We start from the raw sequence: 20,288 nt of genomic DNA, 5'->3' as shown, positions 1-20,288 counted from the left end.
CCCCATGGGAGCCACTGAGGCGAGCCTGGCTCCAAGAATCCCTGAGAGAGAGCCAGGAAGAATCCACGATGGTGGACATGGTGCTGGAGCAGGACATGCCCTGCTGGTGTCACTTTGTCCAGAGAAGAACCCTCAGTGAAGAAGTTTGCATTTTCTGAGCTGTTTTTCAGATAAAATAGGAAATGCCAATTCCAGAGCTGTGTGGAGGTGCATGGAAAAAGAATCCAGCTGTAAAAGAGGAAAGCCAAGAGTGCTCTGTGACTTCCAGAGCTCCCACCAGGGCTGGTGGAACTCAGGGAGGAGTTTTTCCTTCATTTTTTCCTGCTGGCCATGATGGATTACTTCTTTTCCAGCATGCAGCAAGATAATAACAAGAAGAACTTGTGGTGTTCAGACAGTTCTGGTAACTGGGCAGCAGTGTCCTGTTCATTCTGGAATAACCTCGGGATAATGCAGTCAGAATTGCATCCTGACCTAATAAAGGGAGGTTTCAGATAAAAGAGGAAATTTCAGGAGATTGGGATGAGATCTTTCCTCCAGGGAAAGTGACAGAATAACTTAAAGTTCTTCCAAGATACAAGTAGGATCAGAATCCTTGGGAATGCTGTGAGGAGGTTTGGACGCAGCACGGTGCTCATGGAACAGCTCGTGTTTCACAGCAGCTTTGGTGGGATAAGCTTCCAGCTGGACACTGGGGAAGCAGGGAAAAATCAGGGAGCACTCAGCAGACAGAGCTGGTGTTGGTCACCAAAATCTGCCATCTGGGGCTGAGGGGGGATTGATTGGAGATCGAGTGATCCCTGCACGAGGTGTTGGGACCTTGAGGACTGGCTTCCCACTGCCAGAGGGCAGGGATGGAAGGGACACTGGGAATTGGGAATTCCTGGCTGGGAGGGTGGGGAGGGTCTGGGCTGGAATTCCCAGAGCAGCTGTGGCTGCCCCTGGATCCCTGGCAGTGCCCAAGGCCAGGCTGGACAGGGCTTGGAGCAGCCTGGGATAGGGGAAGGTTTTCTCCAAGTGATTAAAAAGGATTTTGTGTTGGTGCATGCAGCTGCTCTCCTGACCCTTCTCCTTCCTCTCCATGCTCCTGCTGAGCAGAAACCCTGGAACTTCAGATGGATGTGCAACTAAAATTCAGAATTCCCACTGAATGTTTAAGGTGTCTTTTTATACTGTTGATATAAATATCAAGATCCATGTAAATCTATTTTAATTGCGTGCATAGATTATCCACTTAGGAATAGAGTGTATTATAAATCTGTATTGTTTAATATGTATGCAGTGCATGTGTTTTCTGGGTAAACACAGAAAAGTGGCTGATGTTTATTCCTGCCTTATTTCCAGGAAAGATTCCAAGTGAAGAATCCTCCACACACTTACATCCAGAAGCTGAAGGGATATCTGGACCCAGCAGTGACCAGGAAGGTGAGGAGCATCCTGTTTCCTCCTGCCTGTCCCTCGTTCCTCAGCTAGGATGGTCCTGGGGTCCAGGTTCCTTCCTGCCTTTGTGCAAATGCCCTGGAAAGTTTCAGGGAGAAGCAAAGTGAAATTGGGAATTTTCTGCAGTTTTCCAGCTTGGGAAGGAGAGCAGATGTGGGGAAGCCAAGGACCATCTGACACGGAGCACAGCTTGCTTTAATAACATTGGTTGCAATAAATAATCTGACAAATTGTCTCTGAGCTGGGCTCTAGGCCTGGCTTTGGCTAAACCCCTGTCGGATGGCCCTTTGCTCTCCCCTGAGAAGGGGTGTCCAAGTTTTGAGTCTTTTTCTCTGGGAATTTGCCTGGCAGAGGCTCAGTGCAGCTGAGTGCACTGTTTGTTCGAGGTGGTCAGCTCCATCCATGGTGACAACTCCCATCCATGGAGATCAGCTCCATCCATGGGGATCAGCTCCATCCATGGAGATCAGTTCCTTATATGGTGACATTTCCATCCATGGTGACAATTCCCATCCATGGTGACAGCTCCATCCATGGGGACCAGTTCCATCCACGGGGATCAGCTCCATCCATAGGGATCAACTCCATCCATAGGGATCAGCTCCATCCATGGTGACAATTCCCATCCATGGTGACATCTCCGTCCATGGAGACCAGCTCCATCCATGGGGATCAGCTCCATCCATGGTGACAATTCCCATCCATGGAGATCAGCTCCATCCATGCAGATCAGCTCCATCCATGGTGACAGTTCCATCCATAGGGATCAACTCCATCCATAGGGATCAGTTCCATCCATGGTGACAATTCCCATCCATGGTGACGGCTCCATCCATAGAGATCAGCTCCATCCATGGTGACAGTTCCCATCCATGGTGATCAGCTCCATCCATGGTGACAGCTCCATCCATGGGGACAGCTCCATCCATAGGGATCAACTCCATCCATAGGGATCAGCTCCATCCATGGTGACAATTCCCATCCATGGGGATCACTTCTCTCCGTGCTGACAGCTCCATCCATGGTGACAGCTCCATCCATGGCCATCCATAGGGATCATCTCCCAACCACAGGAATCAGCTCCATCCATGGTGATCATCTCCCATCCACGGGGATCACCTCTCTCCGTGCTGACAGCTCCATCCATGGCCATCCATAGGGATCACCTCCCAACCACAGGAATCAGCTCCATCCATGGTGATCATCTCCCATCCACGGGGATCACCTCTCTTCGTGCTGACAGCTCCATCCATGGCCATCCATAGGGATCATCTCCCAACCACAGGAATCAGCTCCATCCATGGTGATCATCTCCCATCCACGGGGATCACCTCTCTCCGTGCTGACAGCTCCATCCATGGCCATCCATAGGGATCACCTCCCAACCACAGGGATCAGCTCCATCCATGGTGACAACCACAAGAGCCTCTGAAGCCCACACAAAACTGCAGCAGAGCCCAGCAGGTCCTGCCCTGGACCGGCTGTGCCTCATGGCCAGCAGTCCCTGCTCCGTGCTGCCCCGCAGTGATCCGGGGTCGGTTCCCCGTGGAGAACACGGACCCTGCCCCGTGCTCCCAGCCAGTGTCCTTGGGCAGACAGGCCCTGGGACAGCGCTGCCCTTGTGGGAGCCTCCAACCAGGAGCAGGGAGCCATTTCCTAGGAACCCCTGAGGTTTCCCAGCCTGGTGAACGGGGTCTTTGTGTTTTTCCTCCGCAGGGTTTTGGAGATTGTTCTGTGTTTGGCTCCGCTCCGTGGGCTCACATTGGAGCCTTTCTTATCCCGGGCTCCCGTGACAAATGACAAACCCAAAGGGCCTAAAAACAACTGCCCTGAGTTCCTGTCTGTTGTTGGCTCATCCCGGATCCCCCGCAGCCCTTCCTCAGCCCCGGCTGACACGGGAAGGTTTCCGCAGGGATGGGAGAGCTCATCCCACTGGGGTTCCTGCTGCCGTGGAGGTGGTGGCACTGCTTTTGCTGCCTGGCCTCCAGCCTGTGCCACTCTCACATCCAGGAATTCCTTCCCAGTGTCCCACCTTCCCCCACTTAGCTCTCGTTCACCTTGCTCAGGGGTGACAATGTGCCAAACAGCTGCTCCAGAGGGATTTCTCCAGCTGTTCAGCACCTTCCCATGGGCAGGGAGAAGAGGGGAAGAGGATCCTCCAGCCCTGCTCCAGATGGGATGGAGGTGCCCCCGCTGGCTCTCTGCCACCTCGTTTTCTAAAGCACAGGGGCTCTGCAACCTTCAAGAGAAACTTTGATGTTAAACCAAAAATTGGCTTATAAAGAAATGTTTATTTATCTCCAGGCTTTTAATTTCCTTAATCCTGGAAGCTCCTATTCCTGGGAACAGAAGGGAGTTCTCCACACGTGTTCCTGTTGACTGCTGGGCTGTTGTTGCTGCATTCCTGGGGATTTAGAGGAGTTCTCAGTTTCCCCCATGTTTTCTTCATTCCCTCTGTGCTGGGTGAGATGTTTATATTTTTTAATAGAGCCTAATTGTTATTTTTGCTGCTCATTCCATTGCAGAAATTCAGGAGACGAGTCCAGGAGTCAACTCAGGTGCTCCGAGAACTGGAAATTTCCTTGAGGACAAACCACATTGGGTGAGAATTTTTGATGCCTCTGGTTCAATTTAATTTTTTTATTATTATTTATTATTTATTATTATTAACTTCATTCACTTTAGTTTTAAATTGATTTTATTTGTTAATGTATTTATTATTATTTAGTAATTTATGTTTAAATTCTGAAGGTGTCTGTCTTTGAGAATACATCCCTTTGCATGTCAATAAGTGATGCCACTTGATTGCTAATTAAAGCCTGATGGGCTTAGTTAAGGGGAGCTGGGCATCTCAGGAGGATAATTCAGATTTAATCCTTTCCTGATGGATTTATCCACATTTTTCTGAGGGCTAAGGAAGGGTTGAGGTCAGCTCCTGCTCAGTCAGAGCACAGGGAGTGAAGCTGTGTCCAGAATAAAAATATATAAATTTGTATATATATTTAATAAATTCATAAAGTATAAATTTAAAATTTAAATAAATAATACATTATTTTAAATAAATAATAGATTTTGGAAAAATATATTAATTTAATAAATTTTTATATTTTAAGTTTAACTGTCAATTTATGCATCACCCCCTCCACTGCTGTCTTGTAGCTTTAACATGGAGCCTGGCTGGGAATAACAGCACCAGGATTTATCCACAAAGCAGCAAATCCCAAATTGCTGCAGTAGATTTGCCAGAGGTTTTGTTTTTATCAGAGTTCAGTTTTTTATCAGACATCCCTTTCCCATCCTCGTTCCCACCAATTTCACCTTCCTGTGGGACCAGAAGCTGCTGCAGCCCTGGGGCAGCAGCCAGGGAGCTTTTCCAGGTTTTCTCCATGGTCACACCCTGTGTCCAGCTCAATCCCATCGGTTTTTTTGGGATTCTGCTGTGATTTTGAGGGCATGGGGGTGTTGTAAGCTGTGGGAGGAACTGCAGTCCCAGTGTGGGGATGGGAACCTTCCCTGGAGCGGCACAAACTCCTCCCGCAGCCCTGCCAGGTGTTCCCTCCTTTCCCAACGCGAGGGATTCCCCACCAGGGGCCTGGGGCTCCCATGGATGCTCCTGGATTTAGGATGAGCAGGAGGAACCTGGGCAATAAAAGGGGGAACAGCACCAGGCCCATTTCTTTGGGGCCCCTGGCTGAGGGATTCTTTCCAAAACACATTTTATAAAACACCAGGCTGGTTATTTTGGCGGGGAAATGATAAAAAGTGTCCCTCCTGAAGATCAGAATAAGTCAGAGGTGATGAATTCCCACTCCACGAGCCTGGAGTTCCCATTCCCTCCCTGGATTCCCTCATTCCAGTGGCACCCAGCCACTCCCAGGGGATTTGCTGCCCCAGTTGGGGTTCAGAGAAGAGCTGGGGCTGTGCTGAGTTCCTTTCCCCTCTGGCTTTGCCCCTGAATTGATGGATTTTCAATTTTTTCTTGGCATTATCAAAGCTTTGGAACATAACAGACTTTCCTGAATTATTTTGCAAAACCCAGGGGCCAGACTTCATTGTGACAGGTGAACACCTTTTAAAAAAAGAGGCAGAACTGCTGTTAAATGTACACCCAGGGTATCCATCAGAGATTCTTTTCCTGCTTTTACAGCCTGCTGGAAACCAGGATGAGATAAAAACTGAGCCAAGTGCCTGTGTTAGGAGCTGACCTTCACAGTGCTGCAAAAAACCCCTCATTTCAGTTCATTTGGAAAGGCATCCAAAGGACTCTTTAAAGTCCTCTAAATCATTTTGAAGACCCTTTTTTTTTTTGACCTGAGTGAGACACAGAGTGCTGCAGTGGCTCTGTCTCCAGTTTTTCTGAGAATTCCAGGGAATCCCGAAGCCCCAGCACGGCTCTGATGTCTGGTGTTTCTCTCACAGATGGGTCAGGGAGTTCCTGAATGAGGAGAACAAAGGCCTGGATGTCCTGGTGGAATACCTGTCCTTTGCCCAGTATGCAGTCACGTAAGTCAGACATTCCTGGGATTTCCTGCCAGGAAATACATGGATAGTAGGGAATATTCCTACATCCCAAAGGGGTGGAGCATTGAACAGGCTGCCCAGGGCAGTGGTGGAGTCCCAGTCCCTGGAATTGTTCAAAAAGGGGTTTGGTGGGCATAGAAGTGTTTGGTGGTTCTGGTCTTTTCCAGCCTCAATAATTCCATGATTCTGTGGGCCCGAGAGCAGAGGAAATCTTGATGTGAGTCTGGAATTATTTCATCACAGCAGACAAAAAAAAAAAAAAACAACCAAAAAAAAAAAACCCAAGAAAGCCTGAATTTAAACCTTGAGATTATTCATCTCTATTCATATATTTTATCTTTGGTCTCTGAGCATCTTAGGGGTGGAGAACCCATCCCACAATGTGTGGAAAGATGCAGGGTTCCTCGAAAATAGGTTTGCAGTTGGTGTCCAAGCCCAGGGCTTTGTATTCCTGCTGTGTTCAAAGGGATTCCCACCCTCCAGGCACTGCTCCCGAGGCTCCTGGCAGCCAGGGCTGGGGTGCTGGGCAGCAGATGTGCTGCAGCACAACTCAGGAGCAATTCCAGGGGCGTCTGGGGAGTTGGGAAGACTGGAAATAAGAGTTTTTTCTGACATCTGGGATGTTGGGATCAGATTGAGTTGTTTGGGTCATAAATCGTGAGATGGGCTCTGAAAAACCAGTGGGCAAAATCAGCTTTCAGTGGAGATCTTCAGCTGAGGCTTTGTTTTATGATCATGGAATCAGCCCAGACTGGTTGGGGTTGGGAGGGACCTTAAAGCCCATCCCTGCCGTGGCCAGGGAGCCTTCCACTACCCCAGGGTGCTCCAAACCCCATCCAAGCTGGCTGTGGATAATTCCAGGCATGGGGAATCAATCCACATTCATTCAGGATATCGTAGCAGATTTTTTTCTATAAAAATGAAAGAGAAGCCTTAGGTTAAAGATAATTTTGGAACAGAAACTCAAGCTGGGGAGAGACGATGATTTATTTTTAGCAAGGCTGCCATCAGATTTACGTCCGTCACTGCCCAGAAAAGAGATTTGTGGTGGGGTTGCAGGAAAATTTATGAGGGAAAATCCTATGGTTTCAAATGTTACCCACTGGAAAAAGCCGTGCACAGCGAAAAGAAATGTTTGTACAAAGCCTTTCTTCCTAAATTTATACAAATGTACGCAAGGAGCTTGCTGGGTTTTTCCCCTCTCGCACGGGGAACATGAGTAATAACCTCAGGAGCTGGAAGGGGAACAAGCAATTCCTGCTTGGAATAGCATGACAACGGGCAAGGAGTCAGAAATCAGGGAATCTGGGGTGATTGTGGTGATATTTGAGTGTGCTGGGAGGTTTGTGGGGCCGAGCTGGGATGGAGGGAACCAAAGTGGTGCTTGCACAGCTGATTTATGGAGATTCACTGGAGAGAGCTCCCAGAATTCCCAGCTTTTCCTTCCAGGCAGGGATATTCCCCAGCAAGCAGCCTGTGTTGGACTTATTTTATGTTGAAGAAGCTGTTAGATCCTGTTTTGATGTGTCCATGAGGGATTCAAAGCCCTGTGCATGTGGCACCTGGGGACAAGGGCCACTGGTGGCCTTGGCAAGGCTGGGAATGGTTGAATTCCATGGTCTTGGAGGGCTTTCCCAACCTGAATGAACGTGCTGTGGAATTTCCTTCCCCATGTGAAGCTCATCCTGTTTCCCTGGACTTTTCCGTGTCCCTCCAGTACCACAACTCTCCTTTTCCATCATTATTCCACCTGCTGGGATCACAGAACCCTGGAATGGTTTGGGTGGGAAGGGACCTTCCCAGTGCTGGGGGATCAGTTGGAGTTTATGGTCTTGGAGAGCTTTTCCTTTGCTTTTGTCCCGTTTGGCTTTGTCCAGCGATGCTGGGATTCCACCAAAACCTGCAGCGGGAAGGAAAACTCCGCGCGCGTCTCTCCCACCTAACCCGGCCTTGGAATTCCCGTTTCCGTGCAGGTTTGACTTTGAAAGCCTGGAGAGCAGCGTGGAGAGCTCCATGGACAAGTCCAAGCCCTGGAGTCGCTCCATCGAGGACCTGCACAGGGGCAGCAATCTGCCCTCTCCCGTTGGGAACAGCATCTCCCGCTCCGGCAGGCACTCCACACTCCGGTACGGAATCCTTGGGATTGGCACTGTGGGACAGCTTTTCCCACTCGGATATCCCTCATGTGCCCTCTGATCCCACTGGAGGTGTGGCACGTGAAGGAGTTGGGGGTTTGAGGAGGAAGGAACCTCTCAGGGGCGGCAGCTGGGGCAGGAATCACTTCCAAGGGCAGGATGAGCTGAGGATGCGTTTCCTCGTGCAGAGGAAGCCATTCCTCTTCTCCAAAGTGTTGCTCAACATTCCCATGGACCCATGGAAGCTGGGGCTCCCATCCCGTGCCCTCTCTCTTCCAGCAGCACGTTCCTTCTGTGCTGCCATGAATGGGATATTGGATTCTTTGGGATACTGGATTCTTTGGGATACTGGATTCTTTGGGATATTGGATTCTTTGGAGAGGCCACTTCCCTCCCCCAGGCCTGCTGTCACCCTCTCACCATTCCACGCTTGGCTACCAAGTCTCTCTTTCCCAACATTCCTTTTTTTTTAGTTTTATTTATGGAAAAGGCAGGATCACTTTCCAGAACTGGTTGACAGTCACCTCCCTTCCATTCCTTGGATGTCCCACTCCAACCACCGCCCTCAGCTCCCAGTACTGTTACTCAGGATGCAGCTCAGAGTGCTGGATCCTTCGGGACTTTTTTTGGCTTTTATGGAGTTTTGCTCCATAATCCTTTGAGCATATCAGAGTCCAAAAATGGAGTCACTTCCAGCCTTTCCCTTCCAGCAGAGGTGGTTTTGGTGTGCCAGGCAGTGACCTTGGCCCTGGGGTCGATGTTGAGTGGCTCCAGACCTTGTACCTGGAAGATTTGATTCCCAGCCCTCAGGCAGTGCAGAGGAGGAGAGCTCTGGGAAAGAAATCCAGCTGTGGAGTGCAGCAGGATCACCTGGCCAGTTAATTTAGGGGTTTTTTTAGTGGTTTTGCTGTTCTTTGCTCCTGAATTGCTCTGCCAGAGGTGGCGGAGCCCGAGCTGGCAGGAGGTGCTGTGTCCTCGGGAGGAGTGCTTGGGATTAGGAATGCCTAACTCAGGAATACCTTACATGTCTCTTACATTGTTTCTCTTCATTTCCTTCCGCCCTTTTCCCTTTCTCACATCTCCCTGTATTCCTCACCTGCCTCAATCTCCGTTTCAACGTCTCCTCCATTCCCTTTTCCCCGCTCGAACGCTCTTCCCCCGTTCTCCCACCCTTCCCTCCTCTCCCCTCCTTCCCCGTGCTCTCATCTCCTCTCCCACACCATCAGACTGGTTTCTCTGCCCGACCACCTTGAGCTCAAACGCTGCCACAGCTGCTTGGCAGCCGACTGCCTCTGGAGCAGCTTCCCTTTGCGCCCCGCCGATGGCGCTTCCGCCCGCAAAATCCCGTAAGTCCGAGTGGAAGGCGTCCCCTCGGGGCACGGAGCCGGGGCCAGCACTGCTGCCATGCCGTGGGTAACGTGGTGGCCACACGGGCTGGGACAGCCCCAGCCCCAGGAGAAGGGATCCGGGCTGCAGCACGTGCGGCTGTCGCATTATAATTCCAGAGCGCAGCTGGCTTCCGTAGAGCGGGATTTCGGCGGAGAGAGGGAAGCAGTTGGCATGGAAGCAAGAGCTGAGTTCTCCTTATCATGGTGCAAATAGTTGTGTTTGATACCAAAACGTAGAGCTTTTAGTCCTTGTCTCTCTTATTTCCCCTTTTTGTTATAAATAGAGACTTTACTCACGGCCGAAGCTGCCAAGGAAAGGGGATCTGACAGAGTTTTCCAGCCAGAATTTTCCTCCTGCCCGCAGAGCCGTCTTAGTACTGGGACAGCATTTTTGGATTGGGTGTTGGAGGGTTTTTTTTCCTTAAATCTGTGGTTTAAAATCTGTATCTTTAATATTCTTTGAAATGGGTATTTTTTTTAAAAGTGTATTTTTAAAAAAGATGTGGTTTTTTTAAAGGTCTTTTTTTAAAAGTGCATTTTTTCAATAACTGGGGGCTCAAAAAACCCTGAAAGCTAAAGGCAGGTGAGAGATTTTTAAGAAGGGAGGGATTTTTTGTAATTATAATTTTTGAATTGTAATTTTTATGATTAGTAAATATTGGTGAACTGAAGGAGAACAAGGCAGGTGCTCAACTGAGGAGGGGGTACAGGGTGGTTTTTTTGGGCAAAACCAGGAGGTTCTGCCTCATCTGCGGGTGATAAATGAGATTTTTTGGGATGTGTGGACACCCAGGCTGTGTGGAAATTCCTGGAATGGTGCAAACTGTGCAGTGGGAGGAAGGAACCCCAGAATCCCGGCCTGGCTTGGGTTGGAAGGGTTTGAGCTCATCCCATTCCATGGGCAGGGACACCTCCCACTCCCCCAGGCTGGGCTGAAAGATTTGGAGGAGAAAGGAGAAGGCTGAGAGGATCTCGCCAGGATAAGGCAAAATTCAGGAGCTGGCCTGGGTGGGCAGAGCTCTGTCCGTGCTCCGGGACCTTCCCTCCCTCCCTGCAGCTCCTCTCAGCAGTGCTAAAGCTGCCAATTCCCCGCTCCCCGTTTCCCTGGCAACTGAGAGGGGCTTTTTTCCTAAAGAGGAGGCACAGGGATTTGGGAAACCAAAATGAGGGCAGGAGGATGAAAAAGGGGGAAGAACCTTTGGGGATTTCGTTGCTGCTTTTTTGGGAGAAGGAGCTTTACTGAGAGCCAGACTCTGCTGTCAGATAAATATTAATGCAGGCTTTGCAGTGTCCCAGCCCATTAGAAATTCCCTTTCTTCTGAGGAAAATATTGGAGTTTTCATGTGGATTGAACTGAGAAACTTCAGTGTCGAGGAGAGAATGATGCAGGCAAATCCAGAAATGGGCTTTGATAATTGGGCTTAAATTTGACACGGTTTTGGGAGCTGCAGTCGCTGACTTTGGGCTTTGCATAGTGACAGTATCACTGCTCAGGGGCCTGGGGGAGTCGTCCTTTTGTCAGATACTTCCTAATTGACCAGAACATCTTTGTGAGCCGCTCCAGGAGATCACAGAAACCCCAAACTGCTGGGATGAGCCAAAACCTTCCTTTCTGAAGGATTTTTTTTTGCTGGCAGCTGATACAAACCCCACAGTTTCCAACCCACCACCAGCAAAATCACAGGGCTGGAACCCAAAACCCACCCAGCCCTGATGAACTTCAGCTTCTCGTCTCTGTGAGACTCACCCTGGGCTGCTCTCCTGGGAGCCAGGGGCAAGCAGGATATTTTTTAGCAGCTAAAAAGGTAAATTCTGCACCACTGGACTGGGCAGGAATTCCAGGAGGGTTTGGAATCTAATTCCAACCTTCCTCCCACTATCCCAGGGTGCTCCAAGCCCCATCCAGTCTGGCCTTGGGCACTGCCAGGGATCCAGGGCAGCCCCAGCTGCTCTGGGAATTCCAGCCCAGCCAGGAATTCCCAGTTCCCAATCTCCCACCCATCCCTGCCCTCTGGCAGTGGGAGCCATTCCCTGGGTCCTGTCCCTCCAGCCCTTGTCCCCAGTCCCTCTCCAGCTCTCCTGGAGCCCTTCAGGCCCTGCAAGGGGCTCTGAGCTCTGCCTGGAGCCTTCCCTTCTCCAGGGGAACATTCCCAGCTCTCCCAGCCTGGCTCCAGAGGGGCTCCAGCCCTGGGAGCAGCTCCATGGCCCTAAAATTTAAAAAAAAAAAAAAGATGGAATTACTCTTTAACAGAAACGTTTCTCTGACAGATCTGGGTGAGAAAAAGAACCTCAAACTCTGTATTCCAGCCCAGGATCAGCCTTGGCTTTGCTGGTTGTTGGTTTTCCCACGATGCTGTTGAAATCCTGCTCTCTTCCTCTTCCTCCTCACCCCAGATCTCTGGATCAGCTCCCTCCCCACATGTGCCACCCCCTTGCAGACCCTTCCCCTCTGCAGGAGCTTCCACAGGCTCAGCTTTTCAGCTCCTGCTCTTCTGCAGGGGAAAGGTTTTGTAGTTCCCCTTCCAAGGAGGGGCCATGGAAATGAAAGAGGAACCATCTGACTTTAATTAGCAGGATAAATATCCAGGGGGTGACATCATCTGGGACCTGCAGCAGACAGGAAATCAAACCCAACGAGTCCTCCAGCTGCTGGGCCAAGCCTTGGGGAGCCAGGAGTGAAGGAAAAGCAGGAGAAGCTCAGCCACCCCTTCCCTGGCTGGTGGAGCACAAGGGGAGGTGTCGGAGCTGCCACCAGCCTGCCCCACCTTGGGGAGCAAACAAACACATCAGGGAGCCTTGGGGTGGCTGCAGACACAGGGAAAAGCATCCCCAGCCTGAATTCCTGGGGCAGAGCCACGTTCTGGAGTTCCTGTACCAAAGGTCCTCCTTAACGCTTGGTTCTGGTGGCTCTGTGAAGGAGTCACGGCTGCTGAGGGCATGGGCTGGGAGGCCAGGGCAGAATTCCCTCTGTCCCGAGGGGCTGGCTGGGCACAGGAGCTCTCCAGGGATGCTCCAAGGCCTGGGCTGTGCCCTGGCACGGGGGGAGCTCTGGGAGCTGTGCCCAGAGGAGGGGGCTGGGTGATGCCGGGCTCTGGGACAAGAGGCAGGAGCTGGCCCAGGAAATTCCACCTGGACAGGAGCAGAACTTCCCTGGGCACTGCCCAAGCCCTGGATGGAGTCTCCTCCCTGGGGGTATTCCAGAATCATCTGGAATGAGCCCCTGCCATCCCCCCTGCCATGGCAGGGACACCTCCCACAGTCCCAGGCTGCTCCAGCCTGGCCTGGGACACTGCCAGGGATCCAGGGCAGCCCCAGCTGCTCTGGGAATTCCAGCCCAGCCAGGAATTCCCAGTTCCCAATCTCCCACCCATCCCTGCCCTCTGGCAGTGGGAGCCATTCCCTGGGTCCTGTCCCTCCATCCCTTGTCCCCAGTCCCTCTCCAGCTCTCCTGGAGCCCTTCAGGCCCTGCAAGGGGCTCTGAGCTCTGCCTGGAGCCTTCCCTTCTCCAGGGGAACATTCCCAGGGCTCTGAGCTCTGCCTGGAGCCTTCCCTTCTCCAGGGGAACATTCCCAGGGCTCTGAGCTCTGCCTGGAGCCTTCCCTTCTCCAGGGGAACATTCCCAGGGCTCTGAGCTCTGCCTGGAGCCTTCCCTTCTCCAGGGGAACATTCCCAGGGCTCTGAGCTCTGCCTGGAGCCTTCTCCTCTCCAGGGGAACATTCCCAGGGCTCTGAGCTCTGCCTGGAGCCTTCCCTTCTCCAGGGGAACATTCCCAGGGCTCTGAGCTCTGCCTGGATCCTTCCCTTCTCCAGGGGAACATTCCCAGGGCTCTGAGCTCTGCCTGGAGCCTTCCCTTCTCCAGGGGAACATTCCCAGGGCTCTGAGCTCTGTCTGGAGCCTTCCCTTCTCCAGGGGAACATTCCCAGCTCTCCCAGTTTGGCCTGGAAAGGTATGGAGAGGTTTAGGAGGGACATCTCAGCTTGGGAAGGTTCCCTCCCAATTCTGTTTTTCCAAGCTCCTGGAAATACCAAAATCTGGATTTATGGTCATTTTTGTTGTTTATTCCCCCCATTTCTTGGATCCAACAGAACTGGTGGATGCTTCAATTCTGAAATTTAGGGATTCACCAGGCACTGAGGAAATTATTTTTCTTCCAGCAGTGGCATGATAAAAATCTCATTAATCTGATTTAAAATGTATGGGAAATAATTCTGCAGCCCTTCATAATTTAAATCTGACATAAACCAGTGTAGGAACCTTCTCTGTGGGGCTAAAAATAGTTTAATTTTTTTTTTTTTTCACATTTGGTGGGATGAATGTGTGGGATTGGCAGGTCTGGGGTGGTGCACACTGGCCAGGCAGCACTGGAGGTGCTCCCACACTTCCCAGTTCAGATTCCCAGTCTGGGGTCACTCAGCTCCTGCTGTGACTGGGGAAGGGACGTTTGGGACAGGAGGGGAATGTGGGATCCAGGGGGATGTGGGACAGCCCTGGCAGCCCCATTCCCACCAGGAGCATCCCAAATATCCAGGTGCAGGTGCAGAGCCTGGGGCCAGCAGCCTCCTCCTGTGCTGCTCCCAAAACTGAGCTCCAGTGCTCCAACCCGTCCAGACTAACAACTAAATGTAATATGACTAAACTCCCTTGTAATAATACAGTATTTTATAACTTTAGATTTATTTTATAATTATTATAATTAATATTAAATAGTACATGTTTATCATTTAATATGTTGATCTTATTTAATCTACTTATTACACATACTTTATACATTAGTTAATATGGAGGGCTGGTCCCAAACTGGGTCACATTTCCCAAAATCCTGAGCTGATGGATTCATTCATATTTATGGATGGAAAAAAAAATTAAAAGGGAAAAAAACTCCTTTGATAGAATTCTGCTTTGGATTTGGGGCTTCCTTTCATCTCAGCTGGGAAGGAGAAGCCCAGGGGAGGGATTGTGGAAAGCTGGGAATTGTGGGCAGGGTGGGCACAGGGAGCACCCAGCCCTGGTGTGGGACCTTGTTCCTCTTGGTTTGTGCATTTAAAAAGGAATTTCCAGAGATGAGCTGGGAAGCCACAATCAACTGGTGTGATATTCCCTGTTCCTGCTTTTATCATGGATTTAAACCAGGAATTTCCAGGGATGAGCCAGGAATTCACAATAAACTGGTGTGATATTCCCTGTTCCTGCTTTTATCGTGGATTTAAGCCAGGAATTTTCAGAGATGAGCTGGGAAATCACAATAAACTGGTGTGATATTCCCTGTTCCTGTTTTTATCGTGGATTTAAGCCAGGAATTTCCAGGGATGAGCTGGGAAGCCACAATCAACTGGTGTGATATTCCCTGTTCCTGCTTTTATCATGAATTTAAACCAGGAATTTCCAGGGATGAGCCAGGGAGTCACAATAAACCGGTGTGATATTCCCTGTTCCTGCTTTTATCGTGGATTTAAGCCAGGAATTTTCAGAGATGAGCTGGGAAATCACAATAAACTGGTGTGATATTCCCTGTTCCTGCTTTTATCATGGATTTAAACCAGGAATTTCCAGGGATGAGCCAGGAATTCACAATAAACTGGTGTGATATTCCCTGTTCCTGCTTTTATCATGAATTTAAACCAGGAATTTCCAGGGATGAGCCAGGAATTCACAATAAACTGGTGTGATATTCCCTGTTCCTGCTTTTATTCTGGATTTAAGCCAGGAATTTCCAGGGATGAGCCAGGAATTCACAATAAACCAGTGTGGTATTCCCCATCCTTGCCTTTTCTGTGGATTTAAACCAGGTATCTTCAGGGATGAGCCAAGAAGTATAAAAAACTGCTGTGGTATTCCCTGTTCCTGCTTTTATCGTGGATTTGAACAAGGAATTTGCAGGGATGAGCCAAGAAGTATAAAAGACTGCTGTGCTATTTATTCCCTGTTCCTGCTTTTATCATGGATTTAAACAGGGAATTTTCAGGGATGAGCTGGGAATTCACAGTAAACGGGTGTGATATTCCCTGTTCCTGCTTTTATCATGGATTTAAACAGGGAATTTTCAGGGATGAGCCAGGGAGTCACAATAAACCGGTGTGATATTCCCTGTTCCTGCTTTTATCATGGATTTAAACAGGGAATTTTCAGGGATGAGCTGGGAATTCACAGTAAACCGGTGTGGTATTCCCTGTTCCTGCTTTTATCATGGATTTAAACAGGGAATTTTCAGGGATGAGCCAGGGAGTCACAATAAACCGGTGTGATATTCCCTGTTCCTGCTTTTATCATGGATTTAAACAGGGAATTTTCAGGGATGAGCTGGGAATTCACAGTAAACTGGTGTGATATTCCCTGTTCCTGCTTTTATCATGGATTTAAACAGGGAATTTTCAGGGATGAGCCAGGGAGTCACAGTAAACTGGTGTGGTATTCCCTGTTCCTGCTTTTATCATGGATTTAAACAGGGAATTTTCAGGGATGAGCCAGGGAGTCACAATAAACCAGTGTGGCATTCCCTGTCCCAGTTTTACTGGGAATATTCCCTGTCACCTGTGCTGGCAGGGAGGGCTGAGGTGCAGCTCCTGCCGGAGCCAATCCTGGGGATTTTTATCCGTGCCAGGACCTTCTCTCCTTTATTTCCACCAGTGTTTTCTGCTTGTCCTCCGTGTCGCCCTGTTCTTTTGAGAGTTTAAAGTTCTTCTAAAAGTTCCTGTGCCTTCTGACATTGACATATTTCAGCTGAGTTTTCTCAAGCATGTTCATGTAAATAATGCTTGTTTTGCATTCTTTGTGGGAGGAGAGAATGGATGGACTGTTAGTTTGACCAGTGTGCTTGGAGAGGTGGCAGTTCCACCCTCCAATCCACTGCCACTTTTGCTGTTGTCTATATACTGGAGTCAGAAAATAAATCTTGCTTTTTTGGGTTCTTTTTCTTTCCCTGGACATCTGGCCTGCCTCTGTGAGTTATCCCGTGTCGCAGTGCGGCACCTCTGAAAAGTCCTGCTCGCCCAGTGGAGGGACATTCCCCTGGCTTTCCTGTCACTGCCTAAAAGCGGTGCAGTGGCTGACGAGAAATGGGTTTTTTCCGCAGGTACAACACCCTGCCGAGCCGAAGAACGCTGAAGAACTCGCGGTTAGTGAGTAAAAAGGACGATGTCCACGTGTGCATCATGTGCTTACGGGCCATCATGAACTACCAGGTCATTCCCTGCAATTCCCTGGCTGTTGGGAAGGGGGGAGCGAAGGTGGGAGCGGGATTTTTAAGGTAAAAGTGATGGAAATACTGGAGCTCCCATAAAATGGGAATGAATGGGACGCAAGGCTGTTATTTAGGGCTTTAGGGAAAGGGCAGTACGAGCCTGGATGTGATGGGCCAGCTCCAGTTCATTAGATATGCAGCTAATTAGGTTATAATGACTCTGGAGGTGAGTTATATAATTATAAGTTATAAAGAAAATAATCTATTATTATTATTTTATATAAATAGGAAATAATATTGTAAATAATACAAATATTAATAATATAATATAATATAATATAATATAATATAATATAATATTATATTATATTATATTATATTATATAGTATAATATAATGTAATATAATATAATATAATATAATATAATATAATATTATATTATATTATATTATATTATATTATATTATATTATATTATATTATATTATATTATTTATATATAATATATTATATTATGTTTTATATTATATGTAAAATAACAATATATTCTATATAAAATATAGAATATAATTTTATATAAATAAAAATTTTATAAATATTATATTTATATTTATATTTACATAAATTATATAAAATATATTATTTATTATAAATATAATATAATGTATTAAATAATATCTTATATAATTATAATATATAATTTCTGTAATACACTAATATATAATTTTTATAATATAATGATTATATAATTATTATACTATTTTATAATAATAATATAACAATATATAAATATAAACAATATATTTATATATATAAATTATATATTTATATAAGTATAAAATAATTTATTATTGATATCCATAAAATAGATAAAGAGAATAAACTATAAAGTTATAAAATAATTATTATACAATATTAAAGATTATATTTAATATTTTAAAAATTAATTATGAATATATTAAGTGATGTATTAACTACTGTATGAAATGCATAAGAAGTATATTAAATAATACAAATATATTCAATAACAAATATTTACTATTTAACCGAATTTAAGTCATTATAAAATAATAATTATAGAATGAATTATAAATTATAAAAGCATATATTTTTATAAAGGAATTTAGTTCGAATATATGTAGTTATTAGTCTGGAGCTTAGTAGCAACAGTCCAAAATAGGAGATTTTTGGATTTTCCCTTGTATGTGCCCATGGCAGAGCCCTTGGGGTACCTGGAAATAACCCAGTGGAGCAAGCTCATCTTCCTGTCCTGAGTTTTTGCTCTCTCCGTGGGATGCCGGGGTCGTGCAGCCTGCCCTGGGAGCCTCAGGAACTCGGGCTTTTCTGCTAAAACCGGGAAATCCGTGCGGAACACCTTGCTGAGGAGCCGGGAGGGATTTGTGCTCCCTGGCCTTGCCTGGGGGATGCAGGAACAGTCCGAGAAGCAGTGGGAATTCCAGAGGAATTCTGCTGGGGCTTTGGAGAGCAGAGCCCGCCGTGCTGCTGCAGGGACGGCGGGACGCTCGGCTTTGGCAGCCGAACTGCAAATTCCAGCTCGGACAATCCATGAGGCACAATCACATAGGGACTGGAGGAGAGGACACCAGCAGAAGGGTTGGGGGTGGTGTAGGAGCAGCTCCTGGACCCTTCCTTGTTGCTGAAATGGCCAAGCCCAGCACTTCCAAACGCTGCTGATGGCAGGGAATTGTAAAGTCATGGAATACCCGGGGCTGGGAGCTGTGATGGACGTTGGGAGGATGAAGTGCTCTGCTTTTAAATGCCACCAGGTTTTGCTTGGCTTGAAGCACGGGGAGGAGCTGCCGGGGAGGTGGGATTGGTGGGATTTTGGGGTCAGACTGAGGCAGGATTGTCCCTCCTCTTTCCAGTACGGATTCAACATGGTCATGTCCCATCCTCACGCCGTTAATGAGATTGCACTGAGTCTGAACAACAAGAACCCCAGGTAGGCTCCTCTTGCTCCTAGGGGTGAACAAGCAGGTGAGTAAAGAGGGCTTGGAAAGGGCTTCCAGAGGGGGATTTGGAGGAGAAACCAGGCTTTGCTCTGGATCAGATGGAATCGGGAATGGTGCAGATAAACGAGCAGTGCGTGTCTGACTCCAGAAGCTGCTGGTTCTCCAGCTTTAATTATGGCTTCAGGCTGAAGGAGGGGGGACTTAGGTGGGACACTGAGAAGGAATTCCTGGCGGGGATGGAATTCCCAGAGCAGCTGTGGCTGGCCCTGAATTCCTGGAAGTGTCCAAGGCCAGGCTGGAGCAGCCTGGGATGGTGGAAGGTGTCCCTGCCCATGGCAGGGGGTGGCACTGGATCATCTTTAAGCTCCTTTCCACCAAAACCATTCTGGAATTTTGGGATTCAGCTGCAATTTGGCTGCTGGAGCCCTTGTGCTCTGTTGCAGTGCAGGGAAACCCCAGTGGCAATGAGCAGCTTCATGTGGGGTTTTCCTGGAGACGGAGAACCTTCTTTAGGGAATGTTATCCAAGATCCTCAGCTTGGAATTTCTCTGGGAGAGGGTTTCACTTCTCTTCTGGGTCAGGTTGCAGCCACAGCCAGGATGCTGGAATTCCTCAGTGGAACTGCTGGTGATTCCATGTCCCTCCTCTCCCACACATCCCTGTGATCCCTCCTCCAGCAGACCCTGGAGTTCTGAACCTTGGCGGGTCAAACCAGTCCAGCTCTGACACAGAGATGTTTCCAAGGGAAGGGGGATGAGCTGATAACCTCACTGGATGCGTATTCCCAGCCCGGACTGAGGCTGGGAGCAGGAGCAGGAATCTTGTCCTGAGGGAAGCAGCTTCTTCCTTCTTTCTTTTATTCAGCCCCAAGTCAGCAAGCCAAGAACAAATGGGAGGTTTATTGTTTTTATAATTTCTAAAATAATTTTTTATCATCTTTTTTTTATCTTCATTTTTATCATTTTCCAGTGCCTGGAAATCAGGGAAGAACCCAAGTTTTCGCTTTTGGAAGAAGTGGGTTATTTCTGTTGTGGTGGATAAAAAAACTGCTTTGAAATGTGACTGGAATAATCGGAGGGCTAACCCCTGCTCAGACCCCAGACTGTGTTTGTTTCAGCCCTGAGGTTTTGGAGCCCAGGGTTGGCTGGGATGTGCCCAGGGGAAGCAGCAGCTCCAGGGAATTGTGCTCGCCCCAGAGGTGTGGGCAGCACTGGAGACTCCAGTCCCAGAGATCTCCATCCCCTTCCCTCAGAGGGAATATTGCAGCAAATCCCCACCACAGCTCCTTGATCCTGAAAAACCCTGCAAGTTCTTCTTGTGGCAGGAGGAAAAAGAAAAAAAAAAACAAATCCTTGAGGAGGCAGAATTGAACATTCCATTTAAAATTTCCTAGGGAAGTGACCATTTTTTCTGGTTTCCAAAGATAACCTTGACCCTTTGAGAGCCCACAAGGTATTTCTTGTTCTGTAACATCTGCTTTGAGTCGCTGCTTGAGCATGGGACTAATTTTTTTCTGTGTGTGCATGATTTGCCTCTGCTCAGAGCTCAGCTGCCCAGAAAGTCTTTTGTTTTCCAGGAATCCTGGAAGGAAATACTGTGGATTATTTCCATGAGGGTTACACCGAGTTTGCTGCATGTTTTTCCCTCAGTGATC

General features: G+C 48.1%; 1 protein-coding gene across 8 annotated transcripts in view; it reads left to right on the top strand.

Moving 5' to 3' along the window:
• Positions 1–20,288, top strand: part of FMNL2 (formin like 2) — a 119,497-nt gene that overhangs the window by 74,496 nt on the left and 24,713 nt on the right. For all 8 annotated transcript variants that reach the window (XM_068195067.1, XM_068195064.1, XM_068195066.1 and 5 more), the window contains exons 3-8: positions 1,345–1,425; positions 3,966–4,042; positions 5,860–5,943; positions 7,935–8,087; positions 16,554–16,662; positions 18,548–18,624. In XM_068195067.1, the coding sequence (XP_068051168.1) occupies positions 1,345–1,425; positions 3,966–4,042; positions 5,860–5,943; positions 7,935–8,087; positions 16,554–16,662; positions 18,548–18,624 (581 nt within the window). The remainder of the gene's footprint in view (positions 1–1,344; positions 1,426–3,965; positions 4,043–5,859; positions 5,944–7,934; positions 8,088–16,553; positions 16,663–18,547; positions 18,625–20,288) is intronic.

The sequence above is a fragment of the Anomalospiza imberbis genome, chromosome 7 (assembly GCF_031753505.1).
Source record: "Anomalospiza imberbis isolate Cuckoo-Finch-1a 21T00152 chromosome 7, ASM3175350v1, whole genome shotgun sequence".
NCBI lineage: Eukaryota > Metazoa > Chordata > Aves > Passeriformes > Viduidae > Anomalospiza > Anomalospiza imberbis.
This window is presented reverse-complemented; position numbering and strand designations above follow the sequence as displayed.